The sequence below is a fragment of the Leptodactylus fuscus genome, chromosome 5 (genome assembly GCF_031893055.1).
Source record: "Leptodactylus fuscus isolate aLepFus1 chromosome 5, aLepFus1.hap2, whole genome shotgun sequence".
Taxonomy (NCBI): Eukaryota; Metazoa; Chordata; class Amphibia; order Anura; family Leptodactylidae; genus Leptodactylus; species Leptodactylus fuscus.
Genome location: NC_134269.1, coordinates 143168371 through 143189859, shown reverse-complemented (window position 1 = coordinate 143189859; position 21489 = coordinate 143168371). Strand labels below are relative to the sequence as shown.

The window sequence follows — 21489 nt, the reverse complement described above, 5'->3', positions numbered from 1 at the left end:
GCAATATCCCTCTATACAGATTAAAATGGTCAGTAACAGCGGTACATGGCAGTGACAAACCTGCTCAGAGTTCAGCTCATGAAATACATCTTTTCTAATGTTTCTGCCATGCATTTTGAAATGTCTACAGAGTCTCAGAGAGAGAAAACAGCAAGTGCTCTAGGAAAGGTGGTTTTTGACAAGCCATGATAAGGAAGAAGGCAGCCTCTGTCTTAACCCTTTTCTGTTCAAAGATCCATCTAAGACCTTTGTTACCAAAGCAGAAAGTTGGTTGTCGGAATATTGCAATTTTATTTATTGATATTTTTCGTGTACTCAACTACTCCATATTTATTATACCTTAGTAGAATTGGGTACAAGATATAAAGTTTATACAATTTGTCAGGTGTAAGATATTTTTTTATTTATTTATATATAAGATAATCCACATACAGTCCCCTTAGAACATGTGTCATAAGCGTTGACTGGCCTACAGATGCATAGGTGCTCACTGTACAACATACATATATACCTTGTGCAGCATCTCATCCAGGCTATATGTTAAGTATAATATAATGTGTAGCATTATTTAAGAAAATATCCAGTTATTTGTATTTACTAGAGATGAGCGAGTAGTTAAATATTCGATATTCGTTTCGAGTAGCCCCTCAAAATTCGACTACTCGAATCGAATATCGAATCCTATTATACTCTATGGAGGAAAAATGCTCGTTTCAGGGGTAGGAAACATTCGATCAAATTGAACTTACCAAGTCCACGAGTGAGGGTCGGGCTGGATTCCCGAGAAGTCTTCTCCGTGCAGCGTCCCAGTGGCGTCTTCCGGCTCTGAATTCACTCTGCCAGGCATCGGGCCTGGGCAGAGCCAACTGCGCATGCCCGCACTACAAGAAAATGGCCGCTTACAGTCAAAGCGGCCATTTTCTTGTAGCGCGGGCATGCGCAGTTGGCTCTGCCCAGGCCTGATGCCTGGCAGAGTGAATTCAGAGCCGGAAGACGCCACGGGGATGCTGCACGGAGAAGACTTCTAAAGGTAGGAGAAGAACCAGCATTGATTGGCTGACTGTATAGCATTCAGCCAATCAACGCTGGTTCTGCATCGAATTTTTCCATTCGAATAACGAGTGGTACTCGATCGAGTACGAGTTTTTAGAATACCGTAGTATTCGATCGAATACCTACTCGATCGAATACTACTCGCTCATCTCTAGTATTTACTGTAGACCAGTTGGATAGCTGAGTAGACATCTAGGTGCAGAGTCAGGGCACAAATATCCTTCCTCCCAAGGTCCCATCTTTTCAATCACATTCCCAGGACCCCAATATCCGATCATCTTCCAGCCTCTTGCTGCTGCCTGAAGTCTGCTGCTGTATGAGCACATATACCTGACTCAAAGAGCTAAGAGAGCCCTAGTTCAATGCAGGAGTCAGGCTGACTACTGACAGGACCTCAGGACAGAAACCATTAGAGCCAACAGCTAGACAGCAAACTAGAAACAAAATTGTATTTTTGGCATTTTAGAAATTTGCGAAAAATTGAGTACTATTTTAATGTAGCTGTACAATGGATCCCAACAATGAATTTTACTGGTCGGTCCGAGGCATCATAGTCTGACACTGTGTTGTGCCCACTTTGTTAGTATCATTAATATAAAGACTGGATGTATCAGCTATTTTGGTTTAACAAAAGACTTGCGTTTCTGCAGCACTTTATTTATTCCCTAATGAGGTAAGAATCACATCAGTATTTGAGCTTCTGTGACTGTGGGAGCCTTCATGGCAAAGTCACCAAAAATATTAAATCAAATAGTGCATGATGATGGAAACGATTGATCATGGAGGAAAGCAGACAACATTTTCACTTATAAATATATTTTTCTTTATTATTTGTCAAAATGAGTACAAAGTAAAGTAAAACAACGCATCATAAAAGATAAGAAGGGAAAAAAACAAGTACAGTCAGACTTCCCCTATCCCAGTCTCAAGAGACGGAGTGAAAAAACAACAACTAAAAACTAGCATTATTCAGTAGTGTACTAAAGGGATTTTTGGACATTTCCAATTCAATAAAATGACTTTACAAGTTAGTCAGTGGAGTCTGTCAAGTACAGTTTGTGTCCATCATGTGATGGATTTTTCATTCTTGTTTTTCAGATCCTTTGATAGAGCAGAACAAAAGAAATGAACATTGCAAGAATAAACCCAGCCATAAAGAGAATATTAAGATAGAAAAAAAGTTGACATATGACTTGAATATGTGAGATATGTAAGAGAAGGAAAATCACACATGATATAAAGTAGCAGACCTGTAGAATCAGTGACCGTGATAGGGATCACTGGGTATGAAACATAATACACATAAGAAACTTTTCCTATTAGATTCCTACGTTATCCAAAATAAAGAGATTGTAGCATATTTCAACAAGTCCGATATTACAGATATTCCCCACTAGAAATATGGCTTCTAGGGGACTATATCTCCACAATACATTGCCTTACAGAGGGATCATACAGTATGGCTGCATTCTACAAAACTGAAGAGACACTGAATGTCTCTGCACAGTTTTCATGCTGACTCTTCTATCCCTAATCCTAAATGTTAGTGATGATCAGATGCAAAAATACGTATGAAAACCCTCTACCAATTAATGTCATTTTACATATTAAACAGACTAATCTTCTAGCTTAGATTTATTAGCGCAAAAACAGATTTTTGAGTTAATGTGACAATATATTGGCAGACTTTAGCTCCTGTGGTCTCCCTTGCGGGCAAAGAAAACAATCTTGGCAAAGCTCTAATTGCTTAGACAGACACTTAAGTATACTCTCTCTAGAAAGTGATATTGATCCTTAGAATAATTGATTCATTGGGTTCATAATTGCTGCTCTTAAGGCAGTTAAAATGCTAAAAATATTTAGATTGCCTCTGTATGTCTTTAAAGGTATGTTACCTCCTCTCCACATCATTAGTTTTTAATACTTACAATAAGATAAGATGAGACTTGATGAAAATGAACTGTAGTTCTAAAAGGGACCTTTACTTATACAAATACATAGCAATACTTAGGAATAAGAGTACAAGACATAGCTTAGGCAATATATGAACAAAATAATAAGACTAGTGAAAATTATTTCCTGCCTGAAACAATGTTCTTTTTGAAGAGTACACTAGAAATAAACAGAATTGTGCTATATAATACACAACTAGGGAAGTATAGTTGTCGCTTGATTACTTGTTATGATATAGTGTGGCTCCGAGCTCGGTCTGCGAATGTGCTTGCAATGGGAGAATCATGGTAACACTAAAGCTAGCAATAGCAAACAGATTTCTCTGTAGGGATTAATGCTAGTTAAAGAGGCTGCGCTGCCGTAACTTTGCAGTCAATTGAGAAAAATGAGAATATGAACACTGTCTACCACACACGATAATTTGACAGAATGAAGACTCATTAAATGATAGAAGCTGATACAGCATGTACAGCACGGTTCAAGAAACTTATGATTTTGTTGTTGTTATTATTATTATTATTATTATTATTATTATTATTATTATTATTATTATTATTATTATTGGTAAGGTGTGGCACTGTGGGTATTGAAGAATATACTGAAGATTTTCCAAATAACCAGAAAGCAGTAAATAAGAAACAATAAGCAAGGGAAATAAAAAAAACAAAAACAAACAAGTAGTACTAAATAAATAATAAAACGGTGCATATTCTCAAATCACAGCTGCAAAAGATCATTAGTGCTAACAGACAACATTGTCAAACAAGGCTTCACTGTCTTTTTTTATCTTTAATGTTCACTGCTTGCTCCGGTTTCTTTTTCCTTGGCCACTCCTCCACATTGCAGACAATTATTGATGCTAATGTGTGTTTTGGCTGTCCAGGAGCACAAAAAAATAATACATTTTTTAAAAAAATATTTAAGAGCAAATATAGTTTTTTTTACAAGTACCAAAATGTAAAGAATAGTACATGTACAGTATGCAGTTTGAGTACATGCACATGTATATAATGACAGTATTATATACTGTTTTTAAACTAGAGCCTTTATCATTGTGCAGTATAGCATAAAATAGACTTTGGCTGTATGTGAGAAATGTATGTTTATTAGAGATGAGCGAACAGCGTTCGATCGAGTACATGTTCGATTGGATATCAGGCGGGAATGTCACTCACACAGCTCTTTGGGGCTCTATCTGGTTGGAATCCCTGTCAGCTTGCAATATGCGCGAGCTCACTTTTTCCCATAGGAATGCATTGACCAGTGTTGATTGGCCGAATGCCATACAGACTACAGCATTCGGCCAATCAATGCTGGTTCTGCCGGAGGCTCCTCTGTGAGGAGGCGGAGTGTAAGATTGGACGAGAATGGAGACTGCTTTTGACCGATCTTAGACTCCGCCTCCTCCGGCAGAACCAGCGTTGATTGGCCGAATGCTGTACTCTGTATGGCATTCGGCCAATCAACGCTGGTCAATGCATTCTTATGCCAAGATGTAGCAGCGCTGGCCGTGCTCTCAGCACTGCTAAACCGGAGATGAAGCAGAGCTGAGTGTGCAGCAGGGTTCAGGGCATCTCTGATGCAGCAGAGCTGAGTGTGCAGCAGGGTTCAGCGCATCTCTGATGCAGCAGAGCTGAGTGTGCAGCAGGGTTCACATCTCCGGTGTAGTCGAGCTGAGCGCATGGCCAGCACTGCTAGATCTCGGCATAGGAATGCATTGACCAGAGTTGATTGGCCGAATGCCATACAGAGTACAGCATTCAGCCAATCAACTCTGGTTCTGCTGGAGGAGGCAGAGTCTAAGATCAGTCCACAGCAGTCTCCATTCTGGTCTGATTTTAGACTCTGCCTCCTCACAGATAAGCCTCTGGCAGTACCAGCGTTGATTGGCCGAATGCTGTACTCTGTATGGCATTCGGCCAATCAACGCTGGTCAATGCATTCCTATAGGAAAAAGTCAGCTTATGCATATTGCAAGCTGACAGGGATCCTGACGTAATACAGTAACTTGGACATGTTATATGTCCCCAGACATGCTTCCCCTGCTGTCCCAGTTGCATTCCAGGGTGTTGGCATCATTTCCTGGGGTGTCGTAGTGGACTTTGTAACCCTCCTGAGTCGAATAGTTTCCCCCTAAACGAGTATTTATTCCCCATAGACTATAATGGGGTTCGATGTTTGATCGAACAGTCGAGTATTGAGCGGCTACTTGAATCTAACTTCGAACTTCGAACATTTCACTGTTTGCTCATCTCTAATATTTATACATAGTGTGAGAAGGAGATAAGGCAGATTGCTGGAGTCACGGTATATCCCCCACAGATTTTTGACATATGTGTGGTCCAGTGTGGGTTTTGACATATGTCGGTCCTAGGCTCGTTTATGGGCCATAAAAGGCTGCAGAGCCTGTACTTCAGGGCAGATCCTGGGAATGAGAGGAGGTGCTGTGTTTCTCCATTCGTGTATGTTTTGCCATCTAATCGGAATGCTGTAAACTTTTAAATGGAAAAATAAAAGTTATATTTTACTTACCTGGTGACGCTGGATCCTTCTACTACTATACAATGAGAGGAGGTGCCTGGGTCTGTCCTGCAATACTAAGATACTGGTGACACCAAACAGCATTATCTGTTTTTTGGTGTGAGTGGTAGTAAGTCACATGCATAGTTAGCTTTCTTCTGTTTAGTTAGTGCTCAGACGAGAAGGTTTTTGTTTGACGTTTTTGTTCCTGAAGTGAAGGGTTTTTTTTGTTTTACTATTTTTTTCAAATAAACCTGTTTTCACCAGATATTGTGTCCTTGTCTCTGGCCAGTGGAGTCCGAACCATTGCTGCTACCAAACTACCATCCCTACAGTAGGCACAATATGACTTTTCTTGGTGTGATTCAATACAGTGTATGTCTATTATGGCACTCTGTAGGAATTTTAGGACAGTGAAGACCAAGTACTTTATGTCATTCTGTTTAGCTCTGTTTTCAGAAATAAGCCATTATGTTAGTATTGTTTAGTTGCATGAAGACATTGACACTATCTGGATATAGGGTGGACTATCTGAGCATTTAATTGACACTATATACAGTCTCTGTACACTAATTTAGTACTATATGACATTTTCTGGGCAATACATGGTTGTTTCTAACTAATTTGTTAAACATTTATCCAGGGTGCATGATGGTACATTTTTATTCATATTATTACTGTATAGACATTACTCAAGCAAAGCCTGACTGGAAAAAATCCTGTCCTTCTTTGATTTATAAAAAAAGGTATTTGTGTGTTCCATCATGCCACAGCAGTCTCCATTGTGGTTCGATCTTAGACTCTGCCTCTTCACAAATGAGCCCCCGGCAGAACCAGCGTTGATTGGTCGAATGCTGTACACTGTATAGCATTCGGCTAATCAACGCTGGTCAATGCATTCCTATGAGAAAAAGTCATCTCCCGCATAACTGAAAGCTGCCAGCTCTCCCGACTAGCACTATTTATTAACCTATCTAACTTTCTATTAATATAAAACAAGCGATAAAATTCTCTATAGCAATGCTCTAGCTGAGCTGTTGCTAGGGAAAATCCATAAACTTTTGTATTGCCAGTATGTACAGCTGTAGGAGTTGCCAGAAGGGGTGGGGCACTTACTCTTGTAAGTGCTATATCTGTATCTTATGATATGACCTGTCTTTGTAGCCACAAACCGATGAAGCACTGCAGAGATATATAGTGGTATAACCAGCAAAAACTGGGACCCCAGCAAACTTTTGACTTAGGCTCCCTCCATGGCATAATGCCCTCTTTCCTAGCCCCCACACAGTATAACACCCTATTTACACACACTATAATGTCCTAAAGTGGCCTCCAGACAGTATAATGTTCCATAGTGGCCCCTCCAAACAGTATAATGTCCTATAGTGGCCCCTGCACACACTGTATTATGCCCCACTGTTGCTTTTGCACATACACTATTATGCCCCATTGTGGTCCCTGTACACATTACTATGCCCCATAGTGGCTCCTGAGCATAGTATTATAACCCATAGTGGTCCATGAACACAGTATTATGCTCCCTAGTGGCCCCTGCACAGTATTATACCCTGCTGTATAAGACAGCATATTAGGCTGGCAGATTCATATACATTTTTAGAAACAGTCGTCACAACTAGAGATGAGTGAACACTGTTCGGATCAGCCAATCCGAACAGCACGCTCCCATAGAAATGAATGGAGACACCTGTGACGCCGGCCGCCGACAAAGTCAGCGTCACAGGTGCTTCCATTCATTTCTATGGGAGTGTGCTGTTCGGATCGGCTGATCCGAACAGTGTTCTCTCATCTCTAGTCACAACTAGAGATGAGCGAACACTAAAATGTTCGAGGTTCGAAATTCGATTCGAACAGCCGCTCACTGTTCGAGTGTTCGAATGGGTTTCGAACCCCATTATAGTCTATGGGGAACATAAACTCGTTAAGGGGGAAACCCAAATTCGTGTCTGGAGGGTCACCAAGTCCACTATGACACCCCAGGAAATGATACCAACACCCTGGAATGACACTGGGACAGCAGGGGAAGCATGTCTGGGGGCATAAAAGTCACTTTATTTCATGGAAATCCCTGTCAGTTTGCGATTTTCGCAAGCTAACTTTTCCCCATAGAAATGCATTGGCCAGTGCTGATTGGCCAGAGTACGGAACTCGACCAATCAGCGCTGGCTCTGCTGGAGGAGGCGGAGTCTAAGATCGCTCCACACCAGTCTCCATTCAGGTCCGACCTTAGACTCCGCCTCCTCCGGCAGAGCCAGCGCTGATTGGCCGAAGGCTGGCCAATGCATTCCTATGCGAATGCAGAGACTTAGCAGTGCTGAGTCAGTTTTGCTCAACTACACATCTGATGCACACTCGGCACTGCTACATCAGATGTAGCAATCTGATGTAGCAGAGCCGAGGGTGCACTAGAACCCCTGTGCAAACTCAGTTCACGCTAATAGAATGCATTGGCCAGCGCTGATTGGCCAATGCATTCTATTAGCCCGATGAAGTAGAGCTGAATGTGTGTGTTAAGCACACACATTCAGCACTGCTTCATCACGCCAATACAATGCATTAGCCAGTGCTGATTGGCCAGAGTACGGAATTCGGCCAATCAGCGCTGGCTCTGCTGGAGGAGGCGGAGTCTAAGGTCGGACCTGAATGGAGACTGGTGTGGAGCGATCTTAGACTCCGCCTCCTCCAGCAGAGCCAGCGCTGATTGGCCGAATTCCGTACTCTGGCCAATCAGCGCTGGCCAATGCATTCTATTAGCCCGATGAAGTAGAGCTGAATGTGTGTGCTAAGCACACACATTCAGCACTGCTTCATCACACCAATACAATGCATTAGCCAGTGCTGATTGGCCAGAGTACGGAATTCGGCCAATCAGCGCTGGCTCTGCTGGAGGAGGCGGAGTCTAAGGTCGGACCTGAATGGAGACTGGTGTGGAGCGATCTTAGACTCCGCCTCCTCCAGCAGAGCCAGCGCTGATTGGCCGAATTCCGTACTCTGGCCAATCAGCGCTGGCCAATGCATTCTATTAGCCCGATGAAGTAGAGCTGAATGTGTGTGCTAAGCACACACATTCAGCACTGCTTCATCATGCCAATACAATGCATTAGCCAGTGCTGATTGGCCAGAGTACGGAATTCGGCCAATCAGCGCTGGCTCTGCTGGAGGAGGCGGAGTCTAAGGTCGGACCTGAATGGAGACTGGTGTGGAGCGATCTTAGACTCCGCCTCCTCCAGCAGAGCCAGCGCTGATTGGCCGAATTCCGTACTCTGGCCAATCAGCGCTGGCCAATGCATTCTATTAGCCCGATGAAGTAGAGCTGAATGTGTGTGCTAAGCACACACATTCAGCACTGCTTCATCACACCAATACAATGCATTAGCCAGTGCTGATTGGCCAGAGTACGGAATTCGGCCAATCAGCGCTGGCTCTGCTGGAGGAGGCGGAGTCTAAGGTCGGACCTGAATGGAGACTGGTGTGGAGCGATCTTAGACTCCGCCTCCTCCAGCAGAGCCAGCGCTGATTGGCCGAATTCCGTACTCTGGCCAATCAGCGCTGGCCAATGCATTCTATTAGCCCGATGAAGTAGAGCTGAATGTGTGTGCTTAGCACACACATTCAGCTCTACTTCATCGGGCTAATAGAATGCATTGGCCAATCAGCGCTGGCCAATGCATTCTATTAGCTTGATGAAGCAGAGTGTGCACAAGGGTTCAAGCGCACCCTCGGCTCTGATGTAGCAGAGCCGAGGGTGCACAAGGGTTCAAGTGCACCCTCGGCTCTCCTACATCAGAGCCGAGGGTGCGCTTGAACCCTTGTGCAGCCTCAGCTCTGCTACATCAGAGCCGAGGGTGCGCTTGAACCCTTGTGCACACTCTGCTTCATCAAGCTAATAGAATGCATTGGCCAGCACTGATTGGCCAGAGTACGGAATTCGGCCAATCAGCGCTGGCCAATGCATCCCTATGGGAAAAAGTTTATCTCACAAAAATCACAATTACACACCCGATAGAGCCCCAAAAAGTTATTTTTAATAACATTCCCCCCTAAATAAAGGTTATCCCTAGCTATCCCTGCCTGTACAGCTATCCCTGTCTCATAGTCACAAAGTTCACATTCTCATATGACCCGGATTTGAAATCCACTATTCGTCTAAAATGGAGGTCACCTGATTTCGGCAGCCAATGACTTTTTCCAATTTTTTTCAATGCCCCCAGTGTCGTAGTTCCTGTCCCACCTCCCCTGCGCTGTTATTGGTGCAAAAAAGGCGCCAGGGAAGGTGGGAGGGGAATCGAATTTTGGCGCACTTTACCACGCGGTGTTCGATTCGATTCGAACATGGCGAACACCCTGATATCCGATCGAACATGTGTTCGATAGAACACTGTTCGCTCATCTCTAGTCACAACCCTTTAGTATTCTTGTCAGCTAAAATATTCTAGTGGTATGTTAAAGTTCACTGTTTATAAAAAAAAAAAAAAAAAGTTATCCAACAAGAATATCTGACAGAATCCATCTTGACACTTCTTGGACACTTTGTGATGACTTTATATGAGTATTTTTGGTAGAGCTAAAACCGTTTGCAGCAAAACACACATATAATAAAATACCTGCTGATATAACTCAATATCTATTCTGTTTTTAAACCGAAATGTATAGTATTACCAAGCGTGATTGTGATAATTAAGAATTAGGTATATATGAGAAATCCACATATAAGTCCTTGTGGACTCCAGAAATCAGTCAACTTGTCTTACGCCTTTTTGGTATGTAATCAAGCTATGTATACCGAAAAATGTGGGGCAGCATCTTTGGCTTACGACTCAAAGGTCGAAGGATATCACAGGACAGTGATTGAGGGATATACCCCCCAAAACCACCAATTGCGTGATCCCTTCGGTAAAAATAAGTTCTAGTATGCTGATGTATCAAATAAAAAAGATTTATTTAAGATGACACGTTTCGGGGTTCTCCGGTACCTCACAAGTACCACCCCTTCATCAGATCTAGTTGAAAATACAAACTTAACACACATAAAAAGTAAAATTAAAATTAATTGTACAAACAATGAAGAGCATATTTTACATAAAAATTCATTTTGCATAAAGGATTAATAAAAATCACGTGGTACAAATAGGGATGAACTATAGCTTGTTGTCATAATTTACAGTATTCCCCCATTTTCATTCACTGTAACTAGGAGGTGTATTTACAATGATAGAAACAAGTTTCCACACTATACAAATATATACACACAACATGGTAAGCTAGTTCAAACCTCTGTTCTTGATTCAATGTATAGCTTGTGCTGTTTGTTTTTCCTAATTGGTCTTACTTACATGTGTTTTACCTTATCTCTTATGTAAATAATAGATAACAAATCCTGGCTTAATGGTAGCAAGTCTTAATCTCCTAGATGTCAGTGGAGTCAAGGAGTAGTTCTCTTACCTTTAGGAGTTCTAGAATGTGTGCACAGTGTGTTTGTTACACACGCTGATATATAGACTTGCCAAAAGACCATGCTTGTGCTTGTGCACGTGACTCGCGGCTTTGGAGTGATGTGGGCATGCTCAGAGTTACTTATACACTCATTTTCTGTATTGGATACCCTGCATCTGTCCGCGGGTAAACCGCCAGACAGTGTGCATTGTTCCTAAACTAGCACCCTAAGTGTAGGGTGTTAACACAATCAGCATCCATTCATTAGTCATACATATTCATAGCCAGATGTTATGTATTACTTCTATGACTGCTATATCTTTGGCTTTTAAACTCTACTGTAGAAAAATAGCCTCAGTGAGAGTAAATAAACATAATTAATGCAAATAAAGGTAAATAAAATGCACACCCTTATCACAGACATTAGGGACATTAGGAAATGTGCTGTGCGCTCAACGCTGTAGCAGCACTGTGTCAACTCTTCTATACCTGAGATGTAGCAGTGCTGTGTCAACTCTGTTATATCTGAGATGTAGCAGCACTGTGTCAACTCTGCTATACCTGAGATGTAGCAGTGCTGTGTCAACTCTGTTATATCTGAGATGTAGCAGAGCTGTGTCAACTCTGCTACATCTGGGATCTGACCACAATGGAGACTGCTGTGGACCGATCTTAGACTCCGCCTTCTCCAGCAGAACCAGCGTTGATTGGCCGAATGCTGTACACTGTATGGCATTCGGCCAATCAATGCTGGTCAATACATTCCTATGAGAAAAAGTCAGCTCCCGCATAATGCAAGCTGACAGGGATCCCGACTAGCCTATAATGGGCTGCCATGAGATAGAGCCCCAAAGAGCTGTTTGAGTAACATTCCTACCTAAATAAAGGTAATCCCTAGCTAACCCTGCCAGTATATCTATCCCTGTATCACAGTCACATAGTTCAGTCTCATATGAACCGAATCTGAAATTCACCATTCGTATAAAGTGGAGGTCACCTGATTTAGCCAGCCAATTACTTTTTCCAATTTTTTTTCGATGCCTATGTTGTCATCGTTCCTGCACAGTTATTGGTGCAAAAAAAGCGCTAGGGAAGGTGGAAGGGGATACAAATTTTAAGTGCGTTTGGAATCGAATATCTCGAACAGCCTGATATCTGATCGAATACCAATTCGATCGAACGCCTTATCTCTAATCAGAATACCATAACTTATTTTTACCGAAGGGAGAGCGCAATTGGTGTTTTTTGGGGGTCTATTCTATTTGTATAATGTTTGATAAACCATCTTGTTAACTGATTGTGAAAAAATATCTTTCTAACATTCATCAATCTTTTATGTACTATGCACTATATCGCATTATTGTCATATAAACAATGTAAAGGGAGTCTGTAAGAATTACTTATTTTTGTCAATATGCAAATTAAGTCTTTGGAGCAACAACTCTACCTTGTCACAATACAAACAGGGCAAGGAACTGGCAGAAAACTCTAAAGTGGTCTTTACAATTTCTTATATTTAATAAAGAATGTTGTACTGGAGCTAATTTTGATACTGAAGACATCTCCTCGGGATAGTTCATTAGTATCAGATCAGTGGAAGTTTGACACCTAGATCCTACACCATTCTATTGTTCTAGGCAGCCTCTGACACTAGAACCTGTATAGATGATAGAGCTAGAAGGAGAAGGCGCCATCCACAGTATAGCGGCAATGCTGGCATACTGCATTTGTACTCCCACTCAATTATATACATGCAAAGTTTCAGTGCTCTGGCACTTCTGATATACAATGGACAGAGCCTTCTTATTCTAGCTCCATTCATTGTATAGAATACAGTGCCAGATAACAAAGAACTCGCTTATCTAAAACTGATGACCCCGTCTGTTATTCATGTAACCATACTAATTTTAATCTGAATTAATTTGCTCAGCTGGTTCCTTATAAAATCATCATAAACCCGGCAGACCCCGGGTCCATTGGATCCGAAGGTTTCTGCATGTATCAGCTTTTTAGGCTGGACCCCACTGCAGCATTTTACAGTCCCTGAAAAGTGTGTGGGATTATAGTGAATTGCATAAAAATATACACAGCGAACATGCTGTGATTTCCAAAACCGTTGTGGTTTTGGAAATCGCAGCATGTCAATTGTATCGATAGAAATGCTGACGGTTTCCCTATAGGTATAATGGAAGCAGAAAGTCCAAAGAGGAAACTTCTACAGACTCTCTTTAAAATGTGTTGCAGGGAAAACTGCAATGTGTTGCAGCCATGTATGCCTTAGCTTTATAGGATAACATTTTCGTTTTTCGAGTCCCCAAATTGACCCAAAGGAAAGGTGTGAGCCTAACGTTAGCTTGAATTATATATTATTTAGTATAATAGTAATAGTAATATATAGTAATATATTAATATATGGCTCATCTTAACATCATGTGTACCACAACAGCAGTACAGTGTACAAAATTGTCTTCAGAGTACAACATTGAGAGAGATCTATTGGAAATATAATTTAGAATTCAGCCAGTTTTGCTTGCATTTTTGTAAAACAATGTACTTTGAATTATCAACGCGTCTAAAATTCTAATTTACCTGTTTTATCGACAGGGAGCAGCTTTAATTCGAATGCTGGCTAATTTTATGGGCCATAAGGTATTTCAGAGAGGACTGCAAGTAAGTAAAATAATTCTTATTAATGTAGCTTATTTTATGTGATTTTTATGATGTTAATGCTATATTAAACATACTGTTTTTGTATAAGCCGTGACTTGGATGAATGGTAAGGCTATTAGGCAGTAGACACTACAGATGAATACATTTCCCAAAATTGACTTTGGATCTCCTTTGGCGGAATCGGTCAATCATTTTGATTTGATTGAAATAAATTTGTTCTGAACTTCTGAAAGTACTACCAGTGGCTCTGAAAAGTCACATATGACACTTTGAAATCTAGATTAAAGCTCTTTAGTGCCAAAACAGAATTAATAATGCTAAAAATAGAGCTACATATATGTCTATGGAGAAATAGATGGTACCTGATGGTAACAAACTTTTTGTTTTTCTGCTTACTAGAATTGAAAAAAAAATCCAAAAATATTTCTTTTTGGGACAGATACCTGCAGTGGTTTTTTAACAAGTGATGCAAAAATCATCTCTTTTTGGAGGTAGACGCCTGCCAGGGTTTTGAACACACGGTGGAATGGAGAAAAAAAAAAAAAAAAAAAAAGCAATGGCTTTTTAACAAACTACAAGAATATTTTTGGTAGCAGTCTTAGATTTTTTACATATCCCTTTGGAGAGTAGAGTGGATTCACTGCAGCAACAGTATAATATGGAACATGCAGCACAATATCAGTGACATGCTTAATAATTCTACAAACCTCATGTCAGAAAGGGTGAAGAGTTCTTTTATGAGGAAATAAACTGCAGAAAGAGGTCATCAAAACTCAGAGAGCGATAGTAAGAAGAAGTAATTAATTAGATTTAGTTACAGTTTGTTACATAATTATAACTTTTTATATATAGAGCAATTTTAGAGATAGGCGTTTCAATGCAATAGTGTCACTGAGTTAGGCAGGAACAATCGGACAGCATCCACTGATTTTAGTGCTGTTGCATATGACAAGGCAGCATTTTATTACATTTTGGTTCAGCCTTTTATTGCATGCAGCACTATCTAAAATTATAGTATTTTCTGTGGTAAGCTAACACTTTTATCATAGAAATATCATACAATTTTTCAATATACATACACTTAAAATTTTCCTGTTATACATTTATTATATACATTCAGTTTGCCCATTTCTGCACTGTAAGCAAAAGGATTGTATATATCTGTTTGCCTGAGACGAATCACATAGGATTTGATTTAGTAAAAAATCATAACTTTAGGAAATTTTTGGTTAAAAAAGGTATGTTGTGAATCGATTTGCTTATCTCTAGAGCCATATATCAGTTTACATCCATATGCGGGTTTTTTCTTGGTTATCAAGAAACTTTGCGTAACAAATCATGGAATACATTTTCTCCTTTAAACCCATATGAATTTGTAAATTGTAGGGCTAAATTTGTATATAAGTGGAAGAAATTGAAATATGTAAATTTAGCCTCCATTTTGTTTTAATTTTTGTGCAATTCTCAAACTACTAACAAACTTCCAAACATGCTAATTTGACTTTCTTTGAATGTAATAGTATTTTAAATGGGGTGATTTATGAAAGCTTCCAATCCTTTCAAAGCCCCTTCAAAACTGAGTTAGTACTTTGCAAAATGGGTTCTGTAAATTTTCTTGAAAATTTTAAAAACTGTTGTTTGATTTGTAAGGCTTTATCATATCCGAAAAAATTGAAGGATGCTTAAAGTTTTGTGCCAACATATGGCAAATTATATTCATCAACTAATTTGGCTGTTATGACTATCTGTATGTAAGTGAAGATCATTTCAAATTTTTTAAAATGCGTATTTGTTCCCAAATTTGCACCAAATTTAAAATTTTTCAGAATGAATCAGAAAACATATCTGCCAACATTTACCACTAACACAATGTACAATGAGTCACAAAAAACAATCTCAAAGTCACTTTGGTAAGTTGAAGCATTCCAAAGTTCATACCACATAAATTGAAATGCGAGATTTGAAAAATGGAGTTCTATCAGCTTAAAACAAGGGTTAAAAGCCCTTGTGTGTATAAACAATGGCAGATATGTGCCCTCCAAAATGGATAATTTTTTAAAATATTAAAAAGTGTAAAAAAAATCTGATAGCACAGCACCTCCATTTACCTAGAGCTATATATGTTGATGGTACTCTGACATTACTAGAGCTTTCCTGCCATTAAATAGGGTCCTTTGAGACCTTAGAGTGTCATACGTGACTTTTCAGGGCAATTGGAAGATTTTCAATTTCAACAAAATTACTCAGATCTAAAGTTAAACGGATTCGTTGTCCGAAACAACCAAAACAGACAGGGAATATATCTCAGAAGTTTTAATCTCTAACTACAACTAAATAAAAATGGAAAGTTATGATATCATTAACTGATCTCCACCGAGTCATATATTACTATTTTACACTTCTCATTCCCCACCCTAAAAAATGCAAATAAAAGTGATTTCCTTGAATACTTAATCAATTTCAGAGATTATAATTTTCATGGACGTACGAAGGCAAAAGAATATCTCTAATTCTTCAAGATTACCTTAACAACAAAAATTAAATTCAGTTTTGTGATTGTTATGTGACAGATTTTGTAACCACCAAATCTACATTAAGCAATTTAAAGCAAACAGAAAGAACATTAAAAATAAACAAAAACAATGAAAGTCATTTATTCTCGTGAAATCTGTTTTGGGGAAATCATTTTACAGGCGGCAGTGGATGATGAATTATTTATAATGTGGTATGCTACTTAGAAATGTCCCTTAAAGTAAATTGATGTTCACCTGAAATACAATTATGCTAAGATAGAGAGAGCAATCAATCTTATCTGTTCTTGGGAAGCTTTTCATTTGAAATCTTAAATAAACAACATTTGGGATCAGGTTGCGTATTGTACCCTTGTAGTAACCCTTAAACTTAAAGAAACTCAAAAGTTAACAAAAGAAAATAATAATTGTACGAGATGGCATGCTTTGAATGAAAGATGTCAGGTGTAGAAATATAATTTTAATATGATTTGCTATGGCTGTTTTTTCAACAGCTCCTTGTAATCTCCAGGAATACATTGCAGAGATTGCTATATAAATCTGCTTATTAGATGGTTCCCAAAGGGGGCAGTAGCAATAAGAATCTCTGATAAGCTAAGCCTAATTAAAGCTTTTATAGACACATAGCATGAAGCTAAATTCTATTGTAATGTTACACTAAATCCCACAGAGTACACTTGTCTCCCATGCCAAAAAAGGTTGAAACTACAATTGAAAAGCGGTGTTAGCTTTCTGCTTTGTGAAAAGACTTTAATTCTCTTCTAGTATACAGTTCCTATTGTATCTGCTAACTGGAATAAAAAAAATTGTGAAAACTTGACCATATTTCATAGTTATTTAATTACGTGGGTTATAGCTATATTAAACAATGTAATGTGATGATCTATGCACTGTTACATGAATCTAGGAGGGTGTATACCTGGAATACTGGTATTATTTATGTGGCAGAGGAAACTTTGGGGCCCCGTTAGGAGCCATGTCACGATTGCTGTACTAACTAGAATTAATTTACAGTATACTGTATAGCTCTTTTATTGGAGAAACTAGGCTCTATATACATTCTAAGTATAAGTTACAATAAAAACACATTACACACATCAAAGAACTATATACATTTTGTATTGCTTATAGTGGGATGCAACAGATGATCATATAGATGCTATATTTACTTATAATATAATATACATATGTTTATTTAAAATACTGATAAGAAATAAGCAAATTCTATATAAGGCTAAGGCCAAGGGAAAAACCGCGGCGGCAACACAATTGCAGCTTTTCCTGCAACACTTTGAACAGAAAGTTAACAGAGTTTTCCTCCGTGGACTTTCTGTTACAATTATATCTATGGGGAAACCACTGGCTTTTCCGTAGATATAATTGACATGCTGTGATTTTGGAAATTGTGGAGTGTCTTTACTGCAATGTGGGCATGCACTGTAAAATGGATTAAGGTTTCAATGGCTGACTCCCATTGGATTTAAATAGAGAGGGCTGTCGCAAATTTTAGGTGCTTATTGCTTATCAGTATTCTTAAAAATACTGCCATTTTTTTCACCAATTTTATGTTTTTTGTTTTAGAGTACTACAGTACAACATTCTTTTCATTAGATAAGTAATAGGCAAGTGTACAGTAGTGAATCCTTTATTCAATGCAGCAATACAAACTTAGGATGTCGTCACTGTGAGACAAAGGGCCATTGCACTCTATATAGACACACATTCTAAAGCTGCTACTGTATAGCTTCCAGTGCCCAGACCTAGCCCAAACAGCTCATCAGTATGGTATCTAAGTGTCGGAACTCCACCAATGAGAAACTGATGGCCTATTTTGAAGATAGGTTAGTGTGGGTTCACATCTGCGCCCCGGTCTCCGCTTTTAGGTTTCCATCTTCTGCCCGAGAAACTGGACAGGAGACGGAAACTGGCAGTTACTTTTCAAACCCATTCATTTGAATGGGTTTGCAAAGTGTCTGCCTGTGAGCGCCTGTAAGTGTCTTCTGGTCTCCACAGCTAAACCTTTTTGTTTTTTAACTGGACACAGAGTCGGACATGCAGGACTTTGTGTTTGATTAAAAAAAAAAAGGTTTCACTGCGGAGACCACAAAATGCTCACGGGTGGACAATGTCTGCCGGTTTTCCGTATCCTGTCAGCAGAAGATGGAAACAAAACAGCTCTTTCAAGAAAATTCACTGAGGGTAGACGAAACCTTCCGCATCAATGCCGCTTGGCACACTGACTGAAAAGGCGTGGTTGAACAAATAACTAGCTGCAGAATCGCGTACTATGAAAACTGCACGTGTAGCAGCCTCATTCTGGAAACTTTTGGGTTCCCCCTCGTATGTGGCCACCCAGTGGTTGTGTTGTGTTTTGGTGTGCTATCTTTGAAAGAGATGAAATTGGCTTAATGAAAAATTACCCTTATTTGGGCTATATTAAGGGTAGACATGTTTGTTGATTTCATTTCAAATGTAACAAGTGGAACATTAGTTGAGTCAAGGTTATGAACTAAACCATATTTTTACAGTCAATACCATCACAAGACACATGAAGCACACAATATTTCTATTCTACCACTGTTTCCTACAGCTTAGAAGCAGATTATTGCTGCAGGTAGTAGACTTAAAAATCTTATAACTATTGTGGTTACTTTAGTCTCTCCTATCCAGAACTATGAGATGCCCTGCACTCCAACCACAGGCTGCAGTAATAGGTACACATACTGTATTGGTCAAACTGTAAAGGGTTTGGCCACTTTCAGACAAATGTTATTGTTTGTATAATAAGAAGTTATACAATTTTCCAATATACTTTCTGCATCTATTCCTCACGGTTTTCTAGATCTCTGCTTTCTGTCATTCATTCTGCTTACTCCTAGTGGATAAAAGTCTGACCATCGTCATGTGACATACAGTCATGTGTGGGGCACACAGGTGCACAGCTTGTTACCAGGCAGTACTGTGACTATAACGAGTTGTGCACTTGTGTGTTCATCACATGATCATGGACCGTATATCACATGACCATGGACTATATATCACGTGACCATGGACTGTATATTACATGTCCATGAACTGATTTTTATCCACTAGGAGTAAGCAAAATGAATGAAAGCAAGCAGAGATCTAGAAAACAGTCAGAAATAGATAAATAAAGTAAAATAATAAATTATATAATCTTTTCTTCTAAAAAAATTATCTTTGCCTCCCAATATTTGTTTATTGACAAACCCCTTTAAGCATAAGATATTCAGGGGTGCTTGGCAAACAGTACTGTAGAGGATAAAGACATTTATCAATTTGAAACTGAAGGACTCCTTTTACAGTAAAGGCATACATGATTTAGTACATTGCTATTCTTATAAATCCTGCTTCAATATTGCATGCACATTTTTATATGGACATATTATGGCTTTCATCTTTAATACGCTGAATGACAGAAATGTAGAATCATCAGATTAAAATCCTAGAAACAGGATACAGTGATAGATTGATCTCACCATTTATCAAAAACACGATTTTGGAGATTTTTTTTTTTTTTCATAAATTTTGCACAAAAATGTGACTTTGTCAATTTTCCACTTCCACTTTATTGAAAAGCAGACAGGGCTTAATGGGTGGGGTATGGCTTCCTGTGGTCTAACAGATAAATTATTCCAGAAACTGGCATAAAATATAATCTATGCCAGTTAATAACATAAGCACAATATATGCCAAATTTATTGGGAGATATGTACCCCTTAATAAATGTTGAGAATAGTAATTGGGTGCACTTTTTTCTTATGAAGATTGATGTATTCTAGTGAGTTATCAAACTTCTCTAAATCTCTATATCTAGATATTTGCAATCCAGGAGTCAGGAAAAAAAGTTCTTCTCGACATTACGGAGAGAACTGAAAGGGTGAAATACTCTTTTAGGTTATGAAGGTCTCCCAGAAGAGATGCACTGTAGAGCTTCTCTGTAGTTTCTTGTATCATTTGTCACACTAAAATAGGAAAACAATTGGGCAATAGCAAAATAGTTGCTGCATAAAGCAGATTGCTAAAGATTTGTTGTTCTTCAGGACTCTTTTCTTTACTGTCACAGTGCAAAGGAGCTTGTAATAAATATTATTGCCTCTGATTGCAGAGGAGGCTAAAACGTTACAGTCATTGTAGCCATCAGTCACTTACTTGGACTCTGTTCACTGCCCTTTATGTTCTTGAAATATAACAGACAAATATATAGTCACAATGGGGATAACTAGTATTCATTATATCAATCATGGGCACTTTGCCTTAAGCAGTCCTCTTTCACTCCAAATTCAAAGAATTCATACAACAGTTCTGCTGCCACTGCCTATATATATATATATATATATATATATATATATATATATATATATATATATGCAATAGAGACCAGTGGTGTAGAGCATGTTTGCTAAGGAAAAAATGAATCATTTAAAATAATTATAGTAAATTAAGAAAAATAAAATATTTGGCAACCAAAATAGGAAATTGTACTGTAGCTGTAGAAATCATGGACAGTGTAGTTTTCTGTAATGGTGCAATATATGAAAGCATTGCTTGTTGTATATTCCTTTATTTACCCTTATACGGTTTTTGTACTATCACCAGATATCAAACGCAGTTAATCCAAGCCTTGCAAACAAAAAAGGATAAAAAAGCAATCCTTTCATAGTTTAATATGTTTTCACCTATTTCCAAATGCAGGTCACCAATGAATGCAAATCTGTAGGTAAAAATGCCTGCAATGAATAATATTATTTATATAATGTCAGCCTCATAAATAGCCTTAGTATCATACAAAATTGTTGCTGTTTTGTTCGGTGTTAGGGCTAGTTCACACGTGAACTGCCCGCGCGGGTTTTGACACAGAGAGAGACGCGGCGAGCCGCGTCTCTCTCTTGTCAAAACCCGCCCGCCGCGACCATCGCTGTCGCGGCTTAACCCTCTGCTGTCGGCTCAAATGAATGAGCCGACATAGGAGGGAGCTGCGGGGGGCGGAAGCCGCGCGACTGAGACAGCGCGGCTTCCGCCTGAAGAAAGGACATGTCCTTTCTTTTCTCCGCTAGCAGCAGCTCGCCGCTAGCGGAGAACAGAAGCCCGGCGGTCTCCATAGACCACCATTATAAGGGGAGGTTTTGGACGCGAAATCCGCTGTCAAAAACCTCCCCTATTACTCACGTGTGAACTAGCCCTTAGGGTCCATTGAAATAGCTGCAGGATCAGTAAGTGATCCTGAAGAAAGTGATTTACTGCTTTTTTGAAGTGCCTACATTATAGAGTGCTATGGCTGATATACCAT

At 39.3% G+C, this 21489-nt stretch overlaps 1 protein-coding gene across 1 annotated transcript in view; it reads left to right on the top strand.

Annotated features, from left to right (window-relative positions):
* TRHDE (thyrotropin releasing hormone degrading enzyme) overlaps window positions 1-21489 on the top strand; it is a 498184-nt gene that overhangs the window by 268320 nt on the left and 208375 nt on the right. Inside the window, exon 7 of the mRNA XM_075274325.1 lies at window positions 13582-13647. Within this exon, the coding sequence (XP_075130426.1) occupies window positions 13582-13647 (66 nt within the window). The remainder of the gene's footprint in view (window positions 1-13581; window positions 13648-21489) is intronic.